General features: G+C 41.6%; 2 protein-coding genes across 2 annotated transcripts; one reads left to right on the top strand and one right to left on the bottom strand.

The window, feature by feature from the left end:
• Positions 1 to 154: 154 nt before the first annotated feature.
• On the bottom strand, positions 155 to 2,703 carry LOC110529928 (early growth response protein 2b). Its single transcript, XM_021612603.3, has 2 exons — positions 2,358 to 2,703; positions 155 to 1,969 (listed from the first exon to the last, which is right to left on the bottom strand). The coding sequence occupies exons 1-2, from the start codon at positions 2,533 to 2,535 to the stop codon at positions 984 to 986; spliced, it is 1,164 nt and encodes a 387-aa protein (XP_021468278.3). The 5' UTR covers positions 2,536 to 2,703; the 3' UTR covers positions 155 to 983.
• A 6,838-nt stretch (positions 2,704 to 9,541) lies between these two features.
• On the top strand, positions 9,542 to 17,770 carry LOC110529943 (kinesin-like protein KIF11-B). The gene is made up of 23 exons (XM_021612627.3): positions 9,542 to 9,731; positions 9,965 to 10,073; positions 10,240 to 10,372; positions 10,481 to 10,578; positions 10,716 to 10,794; positions 10,888 to 11,073; positions 11,801 to 11,925; positions 12,032 to 12,122; positions 12,268 to 12,510; positions 12,609 to 12,704; positions 12,823 to 12,911; positions 13,016 to 13,103; positions 13,217 to 13,405; positions 13,539 to 13,746; positions 13,837 to 14,009; positions 14,120 to 14,245; positions 14,343 to 14,501; positions 15,042 to 15,181; positions 15,329 to 15,608; positions 15,835 to 16,057; positions 16,159 to 16,316; positions 16,532 to 16,636; positions 16,738 to 17,770. The coding sequence occupies exons 2-23, from the start codon at positions 9,997 to 9,999 to the stop codon at positions 16,846 to 16,848; spliced, it is 3,177 nt and encodes a 1,058-aa protein (XP_021468302.3). The 5' UTR covers positions 9,542 to 9,731; positions 9,965 to 9,996; the 3' UTR covers positions 16,849 to 17,770.
• The last annotated feature ends 512 nt before the right edge of the window (positions 17,771 to 18,282 follow it).

Below are 18,282 nucleotides of genomic sequence, written 5' to 3' on the forward strand. Positions count from 1 at the left end.
ACAGGCAGTTAACCCACTGTTCCTAGGCCGTCATTGAAAATAAGAATTTGTTCTTAACTGACTTGCCTAGTTAAATAAAATAAATACATTTAATTTGGATTAGGTTTAAGAATACATTAATGAAACAAAGAACAAACACACAAACAAGCAGTTATCTATGTCACCTACGACAACATATTCTACATTTATTGCAAGAAGCATCAAATCAGTTAAAGAACAATGTGTGTGTAAAAACATGTCAAATGACGCATGTCAAATGAACGTACTTCTCCTTAGTTACTTCCTGTAATGATCTTACACAGATTTTACTTTCATCTTCATCCAACAAGTAATAGGAGATTTTTTTTTAAATGAAAACTTGAGCAATTCAGTTCTTAATTGTCTCTCTTGACAGTACAGGGCTTCCAGTTTTTACACACATGGGACTCTAACCCCCCACTCTCAAAACTGGATGTGAGGATAATATACAGGAACTACATGCCCCTGGCCAGACCACTCAGCTCTGTGATATTGGTCATGGCACTCCTTTACCAGCTATAATGCAGGAATACCCATCATGGTATTCACTCATCTCATCACTCATCTCTTGTGGGAAGTCTCTCAACACTGGCAAAAGTGAGGCTACTTGCTGGCTGATACCACTCAGTGTTGGAGCTGAGTCTTGCTCCTTGCTGGCTATTCAGCATCTCTGACTATTTCCCCACCTACTCTATTGAAACACTTTCTATACTGAGCACTTGTGTTTGTGCACATTTACAGTTAAGTTATGAAAAAATGTATTCTATACCTAATGTAAATGTGATAGCTCTGTCCGTTTATGTTGTTATTCATTCAGCACCATATATCCAAATGCATTAGTCAACCTTAATTAACCCTAGTCTGCTAAATTCAGTGTGAATGTTTGATTTGGATATTATTTAATTAATTGGTGCTGCAGGGAAACATAATTTATCTGAATGTTTAAAACCATTCTGCCTGGGTCATTATGATGACTTTTTCTCTTTCTGTCTTAAGTGGATTTTCGTGTGTCTCCTTCTTTCATCACTCCTGGCAAACTTTCTTCCACAGTGGTCGCAGGAGAAGGGTTTTTCTCCAGTGTGTGTCCGGATGTGCGTAGTGAGGTGGTCGCTGCGACTGAAACTGCGCATGCAGATCCGACACTGGAAGGGTTTGTGCCCTGTGTGGATCCTAACGTGTCTGCTCAGCTCGTCCGACCGCGAGAACCTCCTATCGCAGCTCTCTGCTGGGCAAGGGTATGGTCGCTCATGGACAGGCGTTTTGCTTGGGAGGTTTGGATACTTTCTCGGTCTCAATATTGGCCTCAGGGGTAAGTTCGAAGTGTTGTAGGGATTTGGTGGACAAGGGCCCTCTATCGCAGGTCCCCCAAGCGTAAAATTCCTTATTGTGTTCAGAGGTGTCAGAGGTGGTGGAACCCTCAGAGAGTCCAGTGAATATGGTAACGCTTTCCTGTCAGGAAATGCCTGGATGTCTCGTTGGCAGTTTGGCTGGAAGAACCCGCTGTAGTCAGGCATGATGTTTAAGAGTGCGCTGTCCACTGTCGACTTTGGTGATGTATAGGATGAGTACGACGGCTGTGGATAAGACATGGGGCAGGTCGACGTTGCCAGGTAGGTTGATTGATCCTGGTACATTTCCCCGGTACAAGAGTAAGACGGCGTAGCATACATGTGGTTTATATCGTGTTGACTCTGCGCCATGGTGCAGCTCACAGTTCCTGCGTAAAGGTTTGGTGGTTCAGGCGAGGGCGAGGTAGACACCGGGGACGAAGCTGCCACCCTTATGTCAGCACTAGCTACGTTAATGGCACCCCCGGGATTCCAGTATTCTACACCTCTAGAATTGATCGAGACCTTCCCGGTGTATGCCACAGCCTGAGTGCGCGGTGGCTGCGTAAAGTTGCCCTGGTAAATAAACTCGAGGGTGCCCCTTTCTTCACTAAAACAATCACCTGCGAAGCAAAGAAAAAATAAATGTTAGTTATGTCTCCAAAAAACGTTGATTATTGCTTTTACGCAAGGGTTTTTACTTTAACGCTTTTTGTTTTTCGCGCGGTTGCGCACCACTTTGTGGTTTTGTAATGGGTATGTAGGAGGTTTCAAGTCACATAACGATTAAGAACAAATACATTGACTTACCATAGCAGACCATCTACTTGATTAATATTGACCAATAATATGGATTATCCTCAATTTAGGATAATCTCAAATATGACTAATAATGCATTTTAATCCTCACATTTTTGTAAAGTTGATGAGGACATATGGCTTCTTTTCTATTGGCCATAACAGCAAAATAGAAATTAATATTTAATAAAAATATATTAAATGAATTCTTACCCCCCTTGGTTTCACCCAATTGGTCGTGCTGTTTCCAATATGACTCAACTTTTAACCCAGTTCCCGTCTCTGGCAATGATGCGGATATTTCCTCTTCCATTGAATAGATTACCTCTTGAATGTCTTGTATAAAACTACTGGTGGGTACCCAAACTTTGTCAATAGTTTTAGCTGTCATTTTTTTGACAATACAGTGCGCTTCAAGCCTTTACGCGCCTTTACGCACACAATATATAACCTTCAGCTGTCATGGTAAAAACTCTCCAATGCTGTATTCTCTGCCATATCATATAGTGTTCCCTACGCGTGGGAAATATCATCTCATCTCGTTATATTATGGGGATGCAATATTGTAATATGCATTTAAAGGGAGTCTCTGAATGTCCCGGAACGTCACTGACCATACAAGGACTTGGTGGTTAAAAAAGGAAAAGGTTGGGCTAGGGTTGGGTCTCAGGCTTGATGACGACATCAATGAACACTTGTCAATGAATTAAAAAAATACATAACCAAAATTACTTTTATTTTTGCATCGTTGTTGTTAGCCTGTTTAAGTTGAGTAAATATTAACACATGTATGGCCTATTTTATTATCAATATAATAATCGGCATGCTGCCAAAAGCCTGCAGGAATTCCGGTAACACTTCACCAAAAATGGATTTATCCGGTTTAATAGACGACACCCTCTTTTTACTTATATGGAATACATCCGCTAAATTGGTGTTCATTAAATATCGGGTCGTGCCAAGAAAGAAGCCCACACAGAAGCATACGAGAAGAACGACTTCCCGCACTGTGCTTTAGAGTGGAGCGTTCCTTAGGAAAGTTGTATCAGTTGGTTAAAATTAAGTGTATTCATTTGTCGTTCTATATCCTTTTATAGTCTGGGCTAACATTTTGCAAAAATGGAAACTTGAATTGATCGAAGTGCTATATCTACGTACATGTTTTTTTGTTGTTGAAAAATCTGTATAGGTTAACAACACATTTATGAAGCCTCCATAAACCCTAAATTAGGCATGTGCTTCAGGATGCTTTAGAAGGAATATTCCTTAGCCTATAGCACCCTTTATGTAGTATGACTGTTTATAAATGATTTGTGCACTATATATGTAGTGCCATGAGTTGTCCATTTAGAGTTGTCCATTTAGAGTTGTCCATTTAAAGTTGGCCTGTTTGTAGCCTGTGTAAAGGAAGTTCATTAGATAAGCTATTAATCATTTGTGAATCGTGAGTTATGGGTTGCCCACATGTATAGACTGAAAATATGTATGACATATCTCTCCACCTACTCAAGACCCCACTGTATTGAAGGGATCATCTTGGGACAGCAACCCCTTCCTCTCTTCTCAGCAAGCTGCCCTCCGTTGGTGTAAATGACACCTGGCTGATGTCTGTAGGCTTACATGTGACAGGGTTGTTGATCCAAGGGCTGTGGTAGATAGTGATAAAGCAAGGGGAAGCCCTTTAAACACTGTCTCAAGCCCTGCATGTCCACTATGACACTCAGGTAATGAGACTGCTCCTCACGCAAGTAGAGCTAATTGCTATTCTGTCACAGGGGACACTGTCTCCTGATAATGGAGATGATCTTTGGTCTAAATATGCAAAATGTGTCTGACATGTTCCTAATGACATCATACTCCCTAGGAGTTGTTGGCATATTTGTTTCCGAAGGTAGTAATCCTTAAAAGACTGGAAACTTTCCACATATGCAATTGTAGGCTAATGTATGTCATTTTCTATACCCAATATGACAATGTAGGAGACACAAAAAAATTGTCCATAGGCTTTTTTATATTGTCTATAACACCAGCAACAACTTTAACACTTGTCCAATTGAACATGATAGACCTACTTAAATAAGACGAGAAGAGAGAGGAGAGAAGAGAGAGAAAAGAGAGGAGAGAGGAGAGAGAGAGAGAGAGAGAGGAGGGGGGAGAGGGATGGGAGAGCAGAGGAGAGAAGAGAGGAGAGACAGAGAAGAGAGAAAGAGAGAAGAAAGAGAGGAGATAAAGAGAGAGGAGAGAAAAGAGAGAAGAGACAGACAAGAGGGAGGAGAGAGAGAAGAGAGAGAGAGGAGAGAAAGTGGAATTGAACATGATAGACTTACTTAAATAAGATGAGAAGAGAGAGAGGAGAGAAGAGAGAGAAGAGAGAGGAGAGAGAGAGAAGAGAGGAGAGAGAGAAGAGAGAGAGAAGAGAGGAGAGAGGAGAGAAGAGAGAGAGAAGAGAGAGGAGAGAGAAGAGAGAGTGGAGAGATAAGAGAGAGAGAAGAGAGGAGAGAAGAGAGAGAAGAGAAGAGTAAGAGAGAGAGGGGAGAGAAGAGGAGAGAAGAGAGGAGAGACAGACAAGAGAGAAAGAGAGAAGGGAGAGATGAGAGAGAAGAGAGAGGAGAGAAGAGACAGACAAGAGAGAGGAGAGAAAGAGAAGAGAGAGAGAAGAAAGAGTAGAGAGAGCGGCGAGAAAGAGAGGAGAGGCAGAGAAGAGAGATAGAAGAGAGATGAGAGAGAGAGATGAGATGGAAGAGAGAGAGGAGATAGAAGACAGAGAGAAGAGAGAGAAAGAAGAGAGAGAAGATAGAAAAGATTGAGAGGAGAGAGGAGAGATAATAGGAGAGAGAGAAGAGAGAGAGAGGAGAGATAATAGGAGAGAGAGAAGAGAGAGAGGAGAGACAGAAGAAAGAGAGAACAGAGAGAGGAGAGAAGAGAGAGAGAGGAGAAATAGAGAAGAGAGAGAAAGAGAAGAAAGGAGAGAGAGAGCAGATATAGAGGAGAGAAGAGAGAGGGGAGTTATAAGAGAGAGAGGATATATAGAGGAGAGAAGAGAGAGAGGAGTTAGAAGAGAGAGAGGAGATAGAAGATAGAGAGGAGATATAGAGGAGAGAAGAGAGAGAGGAGTTAGAAGAGAGAGAGGAGTTAGAAGAGAGAGAGGAGATAGAAAATAGAGAGGAGATATATAGGAGAGAAGCGAGAGAGGAGTTAGAAGAGAGAGAGGAGATAGAAGATAGAGAGAAGAGAAAGAGAAGAAAGAGAGAAGAGAAAGAGAGGAATGACTAGTGAGAAGTTTAGAAACGGTGTTCCCTCCCTATCCCCTCTCCCCTTGTTGGGGGGAAAAGGGATCCCTTTTTAAGTACTCTTTTTAACGCCCACAGTTCCAAAAATGTTAGTGTATTGTGTGAACGCCGCCTTCCTCAGGCAGATGGGTTTTTTCCAGGTCCAGTGTCCGGCCGATAGGCTGCACAGCGTGCCTCCGTGGGGAATGGTGCCCTCCTTGCACCCCTCGCCCACGCTCCGCCACATTGAGCGGGATTTAGAGGGAGGGGCGTTTTGTGTTGCCTATGTCTCAGTGTCACCTAGGGGTCTGGAGAGCCCCGCATGACGATTAATCAAGTGTCATGTGTGGTTTTTGTTAATATGGATCTTTGTTTTCTATCACTAGGCTGATATAGGAGAATTTGCTTTGTTATTGTGTTGTGTTTTTTTTTTTGTCAAATAGTTAATACATTCCAAATATATCATGTTTGAGGTTTGCATTAAGCTATCTTATACATTAAAAACTGACCAGAGAATATCCATTCATAAATGCACATATTGCAAATGGAATGAATGTATGTCTAGATGTGTTTAAATCACCCCTGACTTGAATCTTAGACATCTTTGAAATCACAAAAAAACTGTTTTAAGAATGACTTTACACTACAGCATCAATAATTAATAGTACACTATTGTACCTCACTTTCTTTTGTGCTTACTTTCAAAACCCTCTATTGTGAAATTGAGGCCTGCTTGCTTGTCTAGTATTTTGAGCAGCAATAAGATACATTGTCCAAATTATAGCCTAGTAGCAGCCTACCAATACACAGTGGCACTCGTTAGAAGTAGTGTGTGTGTATACAGTGACATACTGTACTTCATCAAGAGTGAGTTGCATTTGTAATGGATCCTACTCTTCTATTTCCAAAAAGACATTGATTACACTACCTTCATTTCATACCTAACAGTTAACATATTGGGTATATATTGTAAAGGTTTTAATCATTTCATACCTAACAGTTAACATATTGGGTATATATTGTCAAGGTTTTAATAATTTCATACATAACAGTTAACATATTGGGTATATATTGTCAAGGTTTTAATCATTTCATACCTAACAGTTAATATATTGGGTATATATTGTAAAGGTTTAAATCATTTCATACCTAACAGTTAACATATTGGGTATATATTGTAAAGGTTTTAATCATTTCATACCTAACAGTTAACATATTAGGTATATATTGTAAAGGTTTAAATCATTTCATACCTAACAGTTAACATACTGGGTATATATTGTAAAGGTTTAAATTATTTCATACCTAACAGTTAACATATTAGGTATATATTGTAAAGGTTTAAATCATTTCATACCTAACAGTTAACATATTGGGTATATATTGTTAACATGTGTATTTAGAAAGTGATCTATTCTACATATTTTTTACAAGCTTAAAACAACAACACTGTAACTTTGGTCCGGTTTCCCGGACACAGAATGAGCCTAGTCTTAGACTTAAAGGTATGCTGTGTTTGGGGAAACGGGCCCTAAGATTTCTGCATGTTCAAGAAAACTGCAGGGGACAAAGAAAACACACACACACACACACATGAAACAGCCCATGGATTGCTTACCTGTAATATAACAAAGATACTGGTATGTCTCCTCGTTCAGGCCCCGAGGCAGTGATAGCAGGGCCTCAGATAGAGACAAATGCTTCTGCTGTGGCAGTCCCCTAACATCTGAGCAACCACAGTTACCCGCTAGATTCTTACTCCTCCAATGGAGTGGGTCATATAATGTTTCTTTTTCTGAGCGACTGATGGAAAAAGAAACAATAGGATTGTTCCCACTTCACTTTGCTTCCACCCTCACAGTTAAAATTGTTATGATAATGAAGTGGATTTGTGAGACCCAGCAGATTGGAATAGAAAAGCTCTCTTTGATCGGAGGAATCTGAGGTGTTTGGGTCACTCAAACCCCATGCCTGGGGCGTGGCCTGGGTGACAGCTGCTCTCATGACGATGGAACTCCAGGAGAGGGTCATCTCAGAGACCCAACAACCATCTATGAAGAATTAATTTCCAAAGAACATGTAGTTTTAGATTCCTCCAAATTTGGATGAGCTACATTGTAGCCTATGAGTTAACCCTCATTTGCTTCATATCCTCCATCAGGTGTCTCATGTGATTTTGGAAATGGAAAACACAGAAGATGCATGCAATGTGCATTTATTTGTTTTGACTTTTTGATTACCTAGATAAGTTGTTTATTCTTGTTCTAAAAGTGAGGGAATCGATGGACTGTGTGTGTCCATTGAGAACCACCGTTCAAAAACACAGGTTCAGATTATTTTTTTAAGTGCTTTATAATTGCTGAATAATCACACTGGGGTAGGGAAATTGTGTGTGTCTGTGTGTGTGTGTGTGTGTGTGTGAGAGAGAGAGAGAGAGAGAGAGAGAGGCACACAAGGGAATAACCCCCTCCCCACTAGGATGAGTGGGTAGATGCCCACGAGGAGATGGATGACTGTGCTCTGGAAGGTTGATGGGTGGTGTCATGTCTTAAAATATGAGACAAAGAGAAAATGTCTTACTTGGCAAATAAAGGAAATAACTCACTGCTAGTTGTTTTACTTTATCTTGGGAAAACATGATGAAATACTGGAACAATTGATTATTAGAAACAATTATATCAACTTGCCATATATATATATAATGTCCCCTGTTCTTTAATTTGGGTGTTACAATCTCCGTTATTTATTATTCAGAATCATATTATATTTCAATAGTCAGACATAACCAACTTAAGAAAAACTCAGTTGAAAGTAAATTATTGTGCAAGCACAGAAGGATGTGTTATGTTCTTGCTGCTGTTTGATGTATTAATTAATCACAGAGAGTAGGCTATTGTATTCACCAGTGGGCTTACCAGTCCAGTGCAATCTCAAACACAAATGCAAATCTCAAACACAAACCGTTGTTCATCTACAACAATCTGATTTCTGAATGTTGGCACTGGATGGAAAAGTGTGCTCCTCAAATGGCTCATACTGTGTATCTATGAGGGCAGACAATATTGGCATAACGAGCTGCGTGTCAAAAGGACATGGGCATTTCACCCACCTGTCAATCAAGTAGTGGTCAGAAGCCACGCAGTTAAACATAAATGGATTCTGTGCTGTTTGTTCAGCTTCAAGTCTGTAAGGTGATTGATGAACTGATGAATAGATAATGTAGACTACATTATTAGCCGACACAAGATACATTTGTTAAATTTGACTTTTAGGCTAGATTGGAAAATAGTATATAGCATGCATGCTACTCCCACAGGCTATTAGGCCCAGGAAGTTATGTATTTAAAGGCGCAGTGCAGTCAAAAATTAGGATTTTTTTTGTGTTTTATATATATTGCCAAACTATGAGGTTGGAATAATACTGTGAACTTGTGAAAATTAGGATAATGCCCTTTCAGTGTAAGAGCTGTTTGAAAAGACTGCTTGAAATTTCAGCCTGTTTTGGTGGGATGGAGTTTTCACCAGGTAGTGAATTAGTTAAGAAAGAGAGTTCCTAACCTCTCTGCCAATTACAGCTAGCAATTACAGCTAGTTTTTCCCCTCCCCACTCAGACCACTCCCAGACAGTCCTAGCAACATTCTTGTTTTAGAAATTGTTCTTTGCCAGGAATATATATACTTTTTTCCCCCTCCATTTGAATGGAAAACAATTACAGTAAGGTACTTAATTGTTACCCAGAAATGATTTGATATTGAGACAAAAATGGTTGCATTGGACCTTTAATAGATGTTGGCATTTTCCACATGATTAATTCCACAAAATGAACAGCCATATAACTGACTATAAAGAACTGACGATTATGTTTTTATTTTATTAATATGACTATTCCTGTATTCCGGATTATGTAAATGCAAAATGAACAACATGTGGGGAGAAAATTAAATGACAGGATCCAATAACTTTCCATTTGGTGTTTGTCATGTAAATGTATTTACCTTGAATCACACATTAAGCTAAAACGGGATTCTTTTTTGGGGCATACCAAAAAGAGCACATTAGCGCCATCAAGTGGATATGTGTTCCAATGTAAAGCTCAGTTCCCGTGATGCATCACGCCTCCATTTTTCATGTGACCCCAGACTGCCAATAAAATCGCGTTTAAGAAATTCCGCTTAATCCATTGGCTGTACATCTCGGATGAAGAACATTTAAAGTTGTGTTTGAAAATTCCGCACGATAGAGCGCCAGCGGTGACGGAAGTCATATTTGTTTAAAATTACTTATCTACAAGATAGTTGTTCAAAAGAAAGAATAGAGGTAAGACTTCATCACTTGGTAAAGACAATTTTGGGGCTCGTTTCCAGTAGTTAGCGTTTTTTTTGGTATATCACAATATTTGCTAACGGTAGCTAACATTCTAAGTAACGTAGGCAGTTATCTTGGTTAACGCTAGCTGGCTCACGTTAATGTTAGCTGACTAAACATAGCCCCTACTCTGACATCTAGTTAATACATTTATTTTTTAATGTGGGAAACTGTTTGTGTTACAGTTGACGTTTACAGTATTGAGTGTTCTGCAAACATGTCCACGCACAACTCGTTCAGTGTCGCAAAAAAGGATGAGAAGGGGAGAAATATTCAAGTCGTTGTGAGATGCAGGTAAACTAAACTTGTATGAAACCAGTGGGAGTTGGGACTAAAAGCAACTTGATCGTAGCTAATTAACTTGCTAGCTAAATGGACAAGAACATCAGTGATTATCACAGCAACAGTAGCTAGTTAGCCTAATGTTGTCTTGCTAACTTCTCTGCCCATGCCTCTTCAGACCCTTCAACAATGCGGAACGCAAGTCTGCCGCCCATGGAGTCATTGACACAGTAGAAAATCGAAAAGAGATCAATGTGCGAACGGGGGGAATTGGCGACAAGGCAGCTAGGAAGACGTACACCTTTGATATGGTAACTAATGTAACGTTCTTTGTCTAAACTAGACAAACCACTATACTTGGGTTGCAATGTCATTTGTTCCTAATGTGCAAATTAAATGTTATCAAACCCTCGTCTCAGGTGTTTGGTCCATCTGCCAAGCAAATTGATGTCTACAAGAGTGTTGTCTGCCCTATTTTGGATGAAGTGATAGGTGGATACAATTGTACAGTTTTTGCGTAAGTACTACCTAAGCAGGTATTAAGTGGCATGTCCACAAGGTTACATTTAGCCATTTGAAGCTGACACCTGCTACTGAAGGTGATTGTCAATTTTGTACATGTTTTTGACTAAATATTTTCTTTCTGTCATTTAGGTATGGCCAAACGGGAACAGGAAAGACTTTTACAATGGAAGGAGAAAGATCTCCAAATGAAGAATTTACTTGGGAAGAGGTATAACATAACTTGTATCAGATCTGTCAATTAACTTATTTAAAAAAAAAAAAAATAGTTTTCAGTATTTGTGATTTGAATGGACTCTTTCAGGATCCTCTTGCTGGTATCATTCCCCGGACACTTCATCAGATATTTGAGAAGCTGTCTGAAAGTGGGACAGAGTTTTCTGTCAAGGTTTCCTTGCTGGAGATCTACAATGAAGAGTTGTTTGACCTGCTGAGCCCTTTTCCTGACGTCACTGAACGTCTTCAGTTGTTTGATGATCCACGTAACAAGGTACTAACCAGTCTCTTATGTACGTACCTAATGGGTTGAGTTACACGTGTCTGTCAACATGTCACTGCTGCCCCCCCCCCCCCCCCCAGGGTGATTTTCTTAATCTAATGGTCATATTAAAACCTGCATTTGAAGGTTAAATATAATTTCTGGGCCTCCCGGGTGGCGCAGTGGTTAAGGGCGCTGTGCTGCAGTGCCGGCTGTGCCACCAGAGACTCTGGGTTCGCGCCCAGGCTCTGTCGTAACCGTCCGCTACCGGGAGGTCCGTGGGGCGACGCACAATTGGCCTAGCGTCGTCCGGGTTAGGTAGGGATGTCCTTGTCTCATCGCGCACCAGCGACTCCTGTGGCGGGCCGGGCGCAGTGCGTGCTAACCAAGGTTGCCAGGTGCACGGTGTTTCCTCCGACACATTGGTGCGGCTGGCTTCTGGGTTGGATGTTAAGAAGCAGTGTGGCTTGGTTGGGTTGCATATCGGAGGACGCATGACTTTCAACCTTCGTCTCTCCTGCTAGTTGTAGCGATGAGACAAGATAGTAGCTACTAAACAATTGGATACCATGAAATTGGGGAGGAAAAGGGGTAAAATTCAAAATATAAATTTATATTTTGAATTTTACCCCTTTTCCTCCCCAATTTCATGGTATCCAATTGTTTAGTAGCTACTATCTTGTCTCATTGCTACAACTCCCGGATATCTATCTATCTATAATTAATTTCTGTCCTTCAGAGGGGTGTTATCATCAAGGGCCTGGAAGAAATCACAGTACACAACAAAAATGAGGTTTACCAGATTTTGGAGCGTGGATCTGCCAAGAGGAAAACTGCCTCCACTCTCATGAATGCGTACTCCAGGTAAACCTGCATGTCTGACCAAATAAACTTGTCTCATACTAAACCACAGGGTATAAATGTTTAGTTGAGTGTTTGTTTGTATTTATCTGCCCCTTTTGTTTTTCAGCCGCTCTCACTCAGTGTTCTCCGTCACGATTCATATGAAGGAGATAACTGTTGATGGAGAGGAACTGGTCAAGATTGGAAAACTGAACTTGGTATGGTTAACTGGTATTACCTACAAATGCATTGTCATGCACGCTTTACCAGTGACATACAAAGATGGATAGCACATTTGACCTGTATGTGCACCTGCTTGTGTTGCCATCGAGAATTCTAGCTAACCTGACCCTCACCTTGTAGGTTGACCTTGCTGGCAGTGAGAACATCGGTCGGTCCGGGGCTGTGGACAAGCGGGCGCGTGAGGCTGGCAACATCAACCAGTCTCTGCTGACACTGGGCAGGGTGATCACTGCACTGGTGGAGAAGAGGCCCCATGTGCCCTACAGGGAGTCCAAACTCACCCGCATCCTCCAGGACTCATTAGGAGGCCGCACTAAGACTTCCATCATTGCCACAGTTTCACCAGCCTCCATCAACTTGGAGGTGTGTTTGTCTGGCTTTGTTATTTTCTCTTGGCACCAATGTCTAGATTGATATCTAATTTGATCAATACTCAACTTTTTGTTTCATGAAATCCCCAGGAAACTCTGAGCACACTGGATTATGCCAACAGGGCCAAGAACATCATGAACAAGCCTGAGGTGAACCAGAAGTTAACAAAGAGAACTCTTATTAAGGTATATAAGCACAGAACAAAACCTCTCAATTTGAGTATGCATGCTCTGTTTACTTTAAGCATGTGTATTTTATTTGTGGTAAAACATCTGGACTGAAAATATTGAATTTCATCATCAGGAATACACAGAGGAAATTGAGCGTCTAAAACGGGATTTGGCTGCCACTCGTGACAAGAATGGAGTGTATCTGTCATCTGAGAACTATGAGTAAATGCCCATTGTACAACACACAAATGTGTATGAATCAAATGTTTATTTCTAAAGTCTGAATCCCTTCAAAAGGAGAAAGTATATTTCATTAATCCCCTTAGGAGCATGGCAGCTGCGATATCTTCCCAAGAGGATCACATAACTGAATACACAGAGAAGATTGCTGCAGTGGAGGAGGAACTGAAGAGCGTAAGCTTATTTAGAAAGTACTCATATTTTACTTCCTGTTTTTGAATGAGCAGCACCATGGTTACCGGCTCCACTTGACTCATCAAACATGTGTAACCATCCCTCCTCCCCAGGTTACAGAGCTGTTTGAGGATCGCAAGGAGAAGCTGGACAAGTGCACCAATGACCTAGAGGAGAAGAACCAGAAGCTGCAGGAGACTCACAGGGACCTGCAGAAGACCAAGCAGAAGCTCACTGAGGAGGAGTTTATAGTGTCTGAGCTGGCGGCCACCGAGGAGAAACTGTACACCACTGCAGACAAGGTTAGGGTGACATCATTACGACCAGTTAGGACAATGTATAAGGGCTTCTACTAAGCGACTAAAATTACACTTGAGTATGTACAGGATATTCAAAACTGTTTTAGTCTAAAGTTATGAGTTAATGTTATCTCAGTTGCTGACAACTGTTGACGAAAGCACCAAAGACGTGTCTGGCCTGCATGCGAAGCTGGAGAGGAAGAAAAAGGTTGAGGTGCACAACTCTGAGATCCAGATGAGTTTCGCAGACTGCATGGATGCTATGTTCAGCCAGATGCAGAAATCTGTAGAAGACCAGCACAGCAAGCACCAGGGCATGCTGGACTCCTACAAAACCTCAGTTGGTGAGAAGCTTGAAATGGTTCAGTACTTTGAGTGATATGAGCGCATCATAGAATTTGATATCCAATTTAGTCTTTTACTCTCCCCCTCAGAGGGTCTTCTTGCAGTCAACGACAAAGCTTTCAAAGGATCCATGGCTACTGTAGCCACGTCCTTCTGCAGCATCAAAGACCTGGTTGCTGATGGCATGACCAAGTGTCAGGCTAAGATGATGGAGCAGGAGACGCTGTGTGTGGAGGCTAAAAACAGTCTGCACCAGGTTTTGGTAAGAAATTAAGCTCTCTATTGTCTGATCATTTCTATTTTTTTGTTGCATGAATCTGTATGAAGAGAGGTGGGAGAGGTTTCATGATAAATGCAATCCTGGGTTAACAGGAGGAACATAAGCTGGAGCTTGAGGAGGTCCTTGTGGCCCAGGTGTTGCCTGGTCTGAGTGCTGTCATGGCCATGAATGACAACCTGAGGAAGACACTGGAGACCCACCATGCCCTGGCAGCTAAGGTAAGGGAAGCTGGCTGAAATAATGCACAATACTGTTCTCAAAATACTTTTGAGTATACATGATGGACAACTTCGTGAATGTATTCCTTTTCTCCAGATGGAGTCCATGAAGGTGGAGACGGCGTCGTTCTTCAGTGGCCATGCCCAGGACCTGGCTACCCTGAGGGAGACTGCAACAGAAGGTCTCGGCTCCCTAAAGACTGAGCACGACAACCTGAAGGAACAGATCAGCAGAGCAGACAAGGAGCACCAGACGGTACGGCCTGGGATCTGCTTGGGGTTGTGTAGTCTAAAGCAGGGGTGTCAAACCTACAAGCCATGGGAAAATATCGATATATTTTAAAATGTAATCGAAACTGTCAAAATAATGGACCAACGTTCAGTTCACTGTGTCCAGTTTGCTAATCATCATCACAAATGAAACCTAGACAGTGAGAGAGCATGAAATTACAAAAACGATGGACTATTGTTTTGGGCAAATGTTGACAGCAGTGTTTCAATGTGTGCCCCCGGGACTAAATTTGTCTGACACCCCTAGTTTAAAGTGTTCTCTTATCACCCTCTTACTTATCTTGTTTTCTTTTTCAGATCATTGCAAAGTAATACTACCCCTTGAGATTCACAATAGTGTTGCTCTTGCAGTGGTCTACTCTGCTTTGATGCCATTGATCCAGTCCCTGTTCAACATCTAAATGTTAATGAAAACCCCTGTCATTCTCACTATCAAGGCTGTATGGTCAACAAGTGTGCTTTTCTATCTGACTTTGTGACATCCCTTCTGTTTCTGATCGTACAGGGCATGACCCAGGTGATCCAGTGTCTGCAGAACCAGCTCAACCTCCTGGCCATGGAGACCCAGAATAACTATGCCGGCCTGATGAATGCCTCCGACGCCCTGCAGGTCCCTGTTCAGTCCCTTCAGCAGACCCTTCAAACGTAAGTGCAACTGGGCTGTCTTAACTGGGCCATTGACATGTCTAATGATTTCTGTCCATAGTGTGGGCTTTGTTCATTTGAATCTGCATATTTTTCACCTGATATGTTTGCCAGGGCAGAGCCACTAACTTTGCTGCCCTTCTCCAGGAGATGCAGTGTGTCTGAGAACCAGACCGCCACCCAAAAGGAACATCTAGAGTCTACCACTGCCAGCTTGATCTCTGAGGTCCAACAGACTGTCCAGGAGGCCATGCGCACAGTGGACGAGTCCTCCGGCTACTGCAGCCACTTGCACAGCTCTCTGACCCAGCTGGGTGAGAAGAGTCTGCAGTGGTGTGCCTCTACCGAAGATGGCATTGACTCCCAGACCCAGGCTCAGCTCACCCTGATCAGAGACCAAACCGCCTCTGCTCATACCCTGCTAACGGTAAACTATACACTCGGATAGATTGTTAGGCAGTTTTACCTCAAACGGATACTTGTTGGTGTATGAAATGGAGTACTAAGTATTTTTTTTAGCCCTTGACAGTTTTTCTGGCACTGCAATTTTTGTTTTGCAAAATTGGTTAGCTTTGAAATCCCTGCGCAGCTTCTTACATGTCTGAAATCATTATGACAAATCTAAACCTGTGTTTCTCTGTGGTGTGATTCAGAGAGTGGAGCAGAGCTGTGAGGAGAGAGTCCAGGAAGTGAGTGGGCAGCTGAAGCAGCAGCAGGAGATGGTGAAGGAGGGTCTGGGGTCCATGAAGGAGCAGACGTCACTGGACCAGAACACCCTGGAACACCACCAGACGGAACTCAAGGCCCACTTGGAGGATGGCCTGGCCCGTGTCCACAGCTTCCTCAGCGATGAACTCCTACAGGATGTCCCAACTGGTGAGCCTGACATGGATGTAATGTTAATCTGGCTTTTTTTCTTTTCTACATATTTGTCTGAGTCACTGACCTGTCATGTTTCCTTCAATTTGTTCTGGTAGGTGCAACTCCTCGGAGAAGGGACTTTGTGTACCCTCGTCTCCTGGCCAAGTCGAAGAGCAGAGCAGAACTGCTGGAGAACCTCTGCCACAAGCAGGAGGAGCTGCAGACGGCCCTGTTCCCGTGTGACGCATTGGAGGAGGAGAAGCAGGTTGATCAGGTACACTTCAGAAAATTAGAGCCCAGTGTTTCCTGGTTGGGTCATGTGGGTTTGGGGCTGTATGGCAGATTACATTGACATGATTACATGAAGTCAACTGTACAGACTATGAACTTCGACTGATCAGGACTGTTCAGCATGTATGACATGTAATGACAATGAAAAGGGTGACTTTCAGAGAGTACAGAGTAGCTTTAACCTGACTGTTGCCATAGGACTCTCTGGAGGATGAGGTGAGCGGCTATGGCTACGTCACTGAGACGCCTTACATAGACGAAAACCTAATGTGCTACGAGAACGGGAGAGTGCCGTTCTTCAAGGTAAGATTACTTTGGTATTTCTCTGTTTGGTTAAGTACTGTCATCTCCCAGTCCCAGCTATAGATGGCATTGTTTGATTGTAATGTTCTCTTTCCTTTCAGCAAAAGAAGGCCGGCAAGAAAGAAAAATCTGTTAATCGTTCCAAGATGGTAGATAATGATACTCAGGCAACGCCGGTCAGGTCAAAGTTACCACTCAGGTGTCAGAACTAGTTCTAGATTTTCAAAAATTGTAGCCCCTCCATGAGTTTCACGGTTGATGTTGTGCTCCATCCACTCCGTTATCCACCACAAATCAGTCAATGGCCAAAAAGGGTAGAACTAGCGCACCTGCTTTTACACCATGATTTAACCATTAGATGTTCAGTGTTTATTTAGAAAAACATTTTAGGCTGCAATATGGACCTGACCAAATTCCAATAGAAATGTTATAGATCTGTCATTCAAAATGAAAGCAAGTAAAAAGTAATAGATCTGTTCTATGCTACCTGTTTTGTTTTTTGGGTGTTTTGATTTTGTACACCAGCTTCAAACTGAAAATACAATATTTTTGGTTATTGAAATATATTTCACAGCGGTTTAGATGGTACAATGATTCTGTACACTATACATTGCTTGTTTTGTCGCAAACTGAAATTAGGTAAACTAAGAATTTTAGCAACCAGGAAATGGCAGATTTCTGCATACTGCACCTTTTTTTAAAGGAGTAGTTTCACCATATTAAAACAAGTGATTCACGTGAAAGGGTTTACCTTCAAATCAGGAACTTTTTTTATACCTTAATGTATAAGTAATTACATTCAGAAGTGACTTTCAAAGCAACAATAAATAGGGCTTTCTAAAGGTGGTAAACATGAGATGTTGGTTAAAATGTCCTTTGCATACTCTGACTTCTAGGGAGATGCTAAAGTGCCAATAATCAGCATTTTGACAAGTCTTTATTCATATAAAATCTTCTGTTCTATATTAAAGGCACTTCATTATAATATAACATGCTTTTAAAATGAGGATTTGTGCACAATTTCTACTTAAAACAAAGGGGTGCAAAGTTATTTGTGGAACTGCCCTTTTCTGTCATTTTACTATTCATTGGTTCAAACCTTTGATTTATTAAAGTTGTTTTGACAAATGTAAACGTGTAATTTTGTCACTCACGGGGTTGGCGTAAAAACATGTTCAATTAAACAGATTGGCTGGAATCTAGGTTGTGCCTTTAGATTTCGAGAAAATCCGAAAATAAGGAAGAATGTTTCACTTCTCTTTGACTATTCTAAACCCAAACATCGGCCAGGTCTGCCTTTGGGTTTAGAAACTGGTGTAACTACACCCAGATAGTAAGGCGGACATTTCTGAGTTTCCTAGTTCCGACTAATATAGCTACGTTTTCCAGACAAATGTGCTTTGATTTGGCGCGTTTGTTTAGCATCGCCTGTATAGGCGGAATTAGTTTATTTTAGACAATGACGCTATTCCTGGAGTTATCCTCCTGTAGGTTTTCGCTCCAACCCCAGTTGTAACTAACCTGATTTAGTTTATCAACCAGATAATTATGAGACTGTGTTGGATTAGGATTGGAATGAATATACAGAACGGTAGCTCTCCAGGAACAAGGTTGGAGAAACCTGTTTTAGACCATTCAATTTTGTC

The sequence above is a fragment of the Oncorhynchus mykiss genome, chromosome 1 (genome assembly GCF_057628025.1).
Source record: "Oncorhynchus mykiss isolate SJ-2025 chromosome 1, ASM5762802v1, whole genome shotgun sequence".
NCBI classification, from domain to species: Eukaryota; Metazoa; Chordata; class Actinopteri; order Salmoniformes; family Salmonidae; genus Oncorhynchus; species Oncorhynchus mykiss.